The 7,912-nt window shown below is 33.2% G+C and overlaps 1 protein-coding gene across 1 annotated transcript; it reads left to right on the forward strand.

Moving 5' to 3' along the window:
• The first annotated feature begins 1,787 nt into the window (after positions 1-1,787).
• On the forward strand, positions 1,788-2,974 carry LOC141594483 (22.0 kDa heat shock protein-like). Its single transcript, XM_074414525.1, has 2 exons — positions 1,788-1,992; positions 2,286-2,974. Exons 1-2 carry the CDS (start codon positions 1,860-1,862, stop codon positions 2,816-2,818), a joined length of 666 nt encoding a protein of 221 aa, XP_074270626.1. The 5' UTR covers positions 1,788-1,859; the 3' UTR covers positions 2,819-2,974.
• The last annotated feature ends 4,938 nt before the right edge of the window (positions 2,975-7,912 follow it).

Genomic DNA, 7,912 nt, shown 5'->3' on the forward strand with positions numbered 1-7,912 from the left:
CGCAGGAACCGAGTAAACCACTTAACATTAGCCATAGCTCACAAGTTTAGACCGCATAAATAGTGTCATCATCATGCTTATTTGTCCAGGTATACTCACAGCCAATACTATTTAAATCAGCAAGTTCACATTTCAGGAAGCAGGAGTTAAAATCAAGAATGTCAGAGAGATTAGGGGAGGACTTACTAATCCTCTCACTGACATCCCTAACCACATTAAAATCACCCATAACAAGTCAGCTATCAACAGTGGGCTTGATGCTGAGCATTTGATCCCAAAGCAAATCCTTACTCTAGCATCATTACTAGCATAAATCATGGAAATATAGAAAACCTGATTAGAAGCATTGTGAAAGACCTTACAGTGAATGAATTGAGAATGAACAATCAAAGGAGTAACCACTAACCACTACAGTAGAAGATTTCCAAAGCAACCAGATTCTACCCTGATTCAGATGATCATAGTTGCAGAGGAAATTGTAAGACCCAAAGTAGGACCTCAAAACAGTCCCAGATACTCTCTTCTTAGTTTTAGTTTCCAGAACACCCAACATATCCAAATTGTTAACCCTCAGGAAATCATGAATTTCCTGAAGCTTGAGGGGATCATTACTCCCTCTCACATTCCAAGAGGCAACTTTCATTATCCACCCCTATCATGAGCAAAGCCAACCCCTAAATTCCTTTCAACTACTGGATCCAAAGCACCAACAATGTGAGTATCACTGTCTGGCACTAAGATATCCTTATTAACCAGAACAAGAAGATCACCCTTAGTAGATTGATCCTCAGGAGTAACCAAAATTGACTCAGGAGAACACTCTCTCTTCAAGGCTATTTGAGTAGTGTTCAACTGGTCCATCTTGTTGCATAATGAGTGTTGATCAGAAAGCAGAGAAAAAGAGTCTGAACCAATGGGCAAGTGAGAAGAGCCTAGCATAGAGCATTCTGAGCTCTGCACAAGACCAGTGGATCCAGAGTTCAGGATCTCTACTTCTGAATTATCACCTAGCAGACAAGGAATAAGAGAGCCAGAGGGAGTAACAAGAGCCTGAGTATCCAAGGCATCAGAACTACCATTAATGAAGCTCTGAGCAGAGGTCAAGGGAATGACCGGTCATGATTGAGGTTGATCTCTCCTCTTATTATTATTATTATTATTATTATTATTACTACCATTACTATTATTACTATTACTATTATTATTATTATTATTATTATTATTATTATTAGTATTAGTAGTAGTAGTACTACTACTACTACGTTTTAATTCAGTTTGACCTATGAAAGTGCTCAACTGGTTATTGTTCAAAAAGTTAGGATGTACGTAATAAGTTGTGTTCGGAAAAGATGGTCTGTTAGTTAGAGGGTTCTGATTTCTGAATTTTGATGTTTCTTTTCACGATTCCAATTTGAATAAACACAACTACTAGCTAGGAAAGTAGTTGGGATGACTTTTGGGCTGAAAATGTGATTATATTCTACCAGCACAATGCTATGAACAAATTAAGGAATCTTTTAATTGATTGATTGCCTAGAAAATCAAAATTTATTTATAAAGTTTAAAAAAACCCAAAAAACGAAATGCAGGCAAATTAGGTTTACAAGGAACAATATATTCCTTAAGATGCAGGATAGTAATAATAGCTAAATACATGAAACAAGAAGCAACTTAAACCCAAAGCAAACAAATAAGAATAATTGTTTCAAGAGAAGATCTCAATTGACACTTTTCTTTCAATTTTTGCACCTATATAACCAACCAAGTATTCAGGTTTTGTTGAATGAATATAACCAACCATACAATAATCTTTCATTCAAGCCAGCCTTAATTACAATTTACAGACCAAACCAAAAGAAATGGCATACAAGAACAAGGCTAATAATAACTTGGCTACTAAGGCCCCTGCATCACCTTCGTACGTCGATTTCGAGCCCAAGACCGAGCTTAAGGAAGAAGGAGCTGTTGACACATTGATCATCTCTCTCCCTGGTATTTTACTCTCTACCTTGTACTCATCACTATTTTCCATTAGCTAAAACGACATTATACTGTTACTTGAAGCACGGGTACTTGGATATCGAAAAACTAAATTCATATGCAGCTTTTCATTTCTATGCTAAAAGAAATGAATTTCCCAAGTAATATAATACACTTGGATATTTAAAAAGGCACGTTAGAAAAACCGTTGTTCAAATATCATAGTTAGCTCTAACAATATAGCTAGATGCTAAAATTCATATATATTCATTCACTTGTTATATTTTGTGTAAATATATGAGTAGGTTTTAAGAAAGAACAACTGAGGGTTCAAGTAAGCAGCACGGGCATCCTGAAAATAAGTGGAGAGAAGGCAGAGAACCCTGAAGGAACAATCAAACATCGGTTTCTTAAGGAAACAAAGGTACCAGAGAATTGCGATATGAATGAAATTCGCGCTAAGTTCACCACTGGCGCGCTTCATGTTATAATGCCTAAGAAAGCTGTAACTCCTCCTCGTGTCGTTGAGCAACCAACAAAATCAGAGCATACTCATCAATTACCCAATAATCATGGTAGTGAAAATGGCGAAATGGGTCTTAAACAAAAGGGAGACCAAGGGATTGTAAATGGTAAAATGGAGGCAAACACGGTTCATGATAATAAGAAACAGGAGCCGATTGTTGGGCTTGGGACCGATTTAGCCAGGTTGCGAGGAAGGAAGAGTAACAATGTGTATATTGGGTTAGGAGTTGCTATGGTGGCCATGGTTGCTATTGGAGCTTATGTAGCTTACACATATGGGTCTCCATCTACTTCGTCATATATGGAGGAGTAGGCCTGCCTTAATTAAACATCTCTTTTAAAATCTTGTCAAAGTTGCAAATGTGATCAAGTGTACAGAGAGATGTATGTATAAGCCTAATCTGCTTAGTAAATAAATGAGCTTGATATGTATGAGATATTGATGAAAAAATTATTCATTTTAATCAGATCTAAGGATCTAAACTATTTCACTTAATTCCTCGTTTTTTTCGATCTTTTTAATTTTGTTTTTGGCCCTGTTTGGTAAACAGCGGATTAATTTCAGCATAAGCAGATTATAAATGATACTCCCTCTATACCACACCAATGGTAACATTGACTTTTTCACACTTGTCGAGACACGTTTTGCAACGTGAATATTTTTAGTAACATATTATTAAAAATTATAAAAATTTGATATTCTTATAGTATTCATGACGATAAATCAAACAAGATCTCACATGACTATATTTTGTCTTATAGATTAAGAATAATATCAAAGATTCCATACGGCCATGAATAGTGCCAAGATTCTCAATGTTACCATTGGTATGGTATGGAGGGAGTAGATTTTATCAGAAAGTTTGACTAGCATATCATAATAAGTAGAATTAATTTGAATGTTTGTTAATTGGCAAATTACGATTAGTAGATTGTTAATTTTCTTTGTAAAATGGAGCAAAATTTCCTATTTTACAATATGCTAACTAATATGCTGGGGTAAGCAACATATTGGATCTTTTTGGTAAACATCGGATTAATATTAGCAGAAGCAAATTTAGAAAGCATATTTGACTATAGCAGAATGATTTAACAGGTTTGACTAGCAGATTTATTTAGCAGAATTGTTTTAGAGATGTTTGGTAATTCACGGTTTTAGATTAAGAGATTGTTTAAGTCCTTTGTAAAATGACAAATAAGGATATGAACAAATTATTTATTACATATATAAAAGGAAGGTTAGTATATTTTAAGGGGGGTAAATAAGATAATTTTTTTTCTTTCCAATCCGCTAACCCAATATGCTGGTAGGAGCAGCATATTGTAAAATAGCATATTGGACTCCAATATGCTATTTCAATATGCCATTAACCAAACGCTCTAAATAGCATATTCGTAAATCAAACATGTTAAACCTATCCAATATGCTGAAATTTGGCCAATATGCCATTTACCAAACAGAGCCATTGTAAAACAGCATATTGACCCCAAATATGCTATTTCAGTATGCTGTTTACCAAACACTAAAATTAGCATATTAATTGGTCAAACATCCTAAAATTCTTGAATATGCTAAAAATCGGCCAATATTCCATTTACCAAACACTCCCTTATATAACCACGTTTTAATAGGCTATCTTTTTTTATTAGACTCTTTTATATAAGAGTTACTGTACAATGTAACACACTACAATTTTTATTTGTTGAGTTTGATAAAGGAAGCCCAAATAAAAATCATGTTCACATAGAAAACATTAATTAATCTTTAAACACGCATAACAAGCTGACTCGTTAAAACCTTTCCATGCAAAACCCAGTGGGACAAAACCATGGCTAAGGGAAAAGAGTACATCACGTGCTACTCCCCCTGATGATTACATAACTTGATAAATCTTGAAATGATCCATGATTTGACATAACTCCTCGATCGTTGAAGTAGTACCCATTGTGGTTAATAAACTTGAATCTTCGATCAATAGAAATCCATGACAGCTTCGATATCATATTTCTTTGAGAACTCATAGTCTGGATATAATCATTTCATAATAACTCTTGGATCTTCATTTCAATTAATACTTCGACAATAGTGATATAGTTTGTCCTCAATAAACAACATAACATTATATGTCTAAAACAATTGTCATCTCAACAATCACTATGACATGACTATAATGTAATAATGCGCTTATAGTGCTACCTCATTAAAAAACTTGTTAGGAAAACCCCATTGAGGCAAAAAACCTAGTCGAAGGGGAAAAGGGTGTAGAATTCATTCCTGAATTCGTTGTGTTCAGGAGAATCAATCCGATCATTATTGAATAAATCATCCAATACCTTTGAGTGATTTTCTTTGCTAAACCATTTATGGATTTACATTTTTCATCGTAGATTTTCACTACATTATTCTAATCGTTATGGTTATTCTGGACCATAAATTAATTTCACATGTTTAACAAAAAGCTCATTCAAATCTAAATTCCAATATGCCCAAACTTCAAGTTGAGATAATAACTCTTTAAATAAACTTTATAGGATTTTAATGTTCCATTTTGGAACTAATCCCGATATCTTTCAATCGTATTGTAGAGGTTTATATATTTCATCAAGAGTTTTCAATAACTCACAACCATTAACAATTGATGATCAATTATAAGAGGCTCCTACAGGGAGTTATCCTCAAAGGAGTATATCATAATATATTTCTCTTTTCTAACATTATCCATTCAAAATTATATTATGAAACATGTGCATGCATATGATTATATAACTTGATAAATCTTGAAATGATCCATGATTTGACATAACTCCTCGATCGTTGAAGTAGTACCCATTGTGGTTAATAAACTTGAATCTTCGATCAATAGAAATCCATGACAGCTTCGATATCATATTTCTTTGAGAACTCATAGTCTGGATATAATCATTTCATAATAACTCTTGGATCTTCATTTCAATTAATACTTCGACAATAGTGATATAGTTTGTCCTCAATAAAAAACATAACATTATATGTCTAAAACAATTGTCATCTCAACAATCACTATGATATGACTATAACGTAATAATGAGCTTATAGTGCTACCTCATTAAAAACCTTGCTAGGAAAAACCCATTGAGGCAAAAAACCTAGTCGAAGGGGAAAAGGGTGTAGCTTTCATTCCTGAATTCGTTGTGTTCAGGAGAATCAATCCGATCATTAATGAATAAATCATCCAATACCTTTGAGCGATTTTCTTTGCTAAACCATTTATGTATGGATTGACATTTTTCATCGTAGATTTTCACTACATTATTCTAATCGTTATGGTTATTCTGGACCATAAACTAATTTCACATGTTTAACAAAAAGCTCATTCAAATCTAAATTCCAATATGCTCAAACTTCAAGTTGAGACAATAACTTTTTAAATAAACTTTATAGGATTTTGATGTTCCATTTTGGAACTAATCACGATATCTTTCAATCGTATTGTAGAGGTTTATATATTTCATCAAGAGTTTTCAATAACTCACAACCATTAATAATTGATGATCAATTATAAGAGGCTCCTACAGGGAGTTATCCTCAAAGGAGTAGATCATAATATATTTCTCCTTTCTAACATTATCCACTCAAAATTATATTATGAAACATGTGCATGCATATGATATTAAACCAAGTTATAAATAATATATCCTAACAAATATGCAATAATAATAATGTAAATATTAAAACTAATATGCAACGATGAACTTACTCTCTATATTCACATGATGATGACTCAAAATGCAAATTGTACAGTTTTCTTTTCCAATATTCATAATTTGGATTAACTTCAGGTCAATAACTGGACTTCTAATCCATGAGCTCATTTATAATCATTGATTATATGTCGACAATCAAAATGGACTTATATAAGATCCCTCCATTATCGAGTCCATAAAATATCGCGCGCAAATGTATGTAGGTTCCATAAATATATCGATATAATTTCATCATCTCTTGATGATATCAGTACTGTTTAAGGATAACTGGATCTGAATATGTATGTGGTACCATTATATTCATTTAAGTCATCTGTTATCCTTCAGCTATCTTGTCACTTCAGAGACACTTCAAATATAGCAATTATATGTCATACCAACTGCTTGAACTTGATATTTCACATTCATTGGAACCGTCAATTCATCTTGACTTTCCTTATGCTACACTCATTGGCATATCTACGAGGGGTACGGTGGCTGCACCTGCATCCCCCCCTTATCTAAGAAAAAATGATAATAGATAAACAAGCAGTAAAAATAGCATTATGTTGGTAATGGTCCGGCGGTAAGTAGAAAGGGAGTGATGTTGAACGTTGGGTGTGTTCGACCTCCTTATGCAGCAGTTTTACTTGCCTTTTTTTATTTAATTCCTTTCTCGATACTGTAGTACTATAATTTGTAATTAGTTATCACAAAACTCTTTTTACAATATTTTGTATAAAACCGTCTTATACAAATATATTAATTTTAATATTGTGATTATAGGAATTGAATATAGTCCTTTAATAGTCTATTCTTAGTAGTAGCATTTTAGTGTAAATTTCGTTACTGCTATATAGATCTGAAACCGCACCCCCTATAAACAAATCCTGGATACGCCACTGACTACACTTCATGTGTACTTGTATTATTCTGGTTAAACATATTGTTATATCAAATTCAAAAACCTCTACTCAATGAATTTAATGTATGTATAACATGCTCTGAACTTTTGGTTCAGTAAGGGATCATATATGCTTTTACCGGCTTTTAAATCACATTTCTCCCCCTAAGGTGGTAAAAACTATAACCAATTTATAGTCCAAAATTTATCATAACCACCTTAGACATCAATTTCTCATATCATTGATGACAATTTATATGGGCATTTTTGATAACAAAACATTTCAGGGAGTAACATATAATGCAGTTGGACGTTAAAATGTGCTGAATCACAAATGCCCGATTTAAGAGATCAACAATTTCATATAAAAATCAGAACGTGATTTTTAATCACGGGAACTACTCATAAAAATCATTATGTGACTACAAGCCACACAATATAGTGTCAATCCATACACGAACATTTACGTTCTTTATTCAATATCGAGTAGTGTTTAGATCTCCAACATCATACATACTCAATCTCAGTATAGTGTCTTGCCTTTAATAAAATTTCTACACGAGATAATTTCAGCACTTATCTTTTCTTGAAGATAAACTCAACGTTTATCAAAACGGGTATAGTAAGAACCCGGATGGCTTTAATTTGTCACATCTGAATCATTTCATGTCAACTTTCTTAGTTTGCCAAAATTACACGACAATCTTTAATAAGAACTGGATGTATCTCAATAATTCCACTTATCACATACCATAGCACTAGTAGAAAAACCCCCTACGG

This window comes from Silene latifolia, chromosome 1 (genome assembly GCF_048544455.1).
Source record: "Silene latifolia isolate original U9 population chromosome 1, ASM4854445v1, whole genome shotgun sequence".
Classification (NCBI taxonomy): Eukaryota; Viridiplantae; Streptophyta; class Magnoliopsida; order Caryophyllales; family Caryophyllaceae; genus Silene; species Silene latifolia.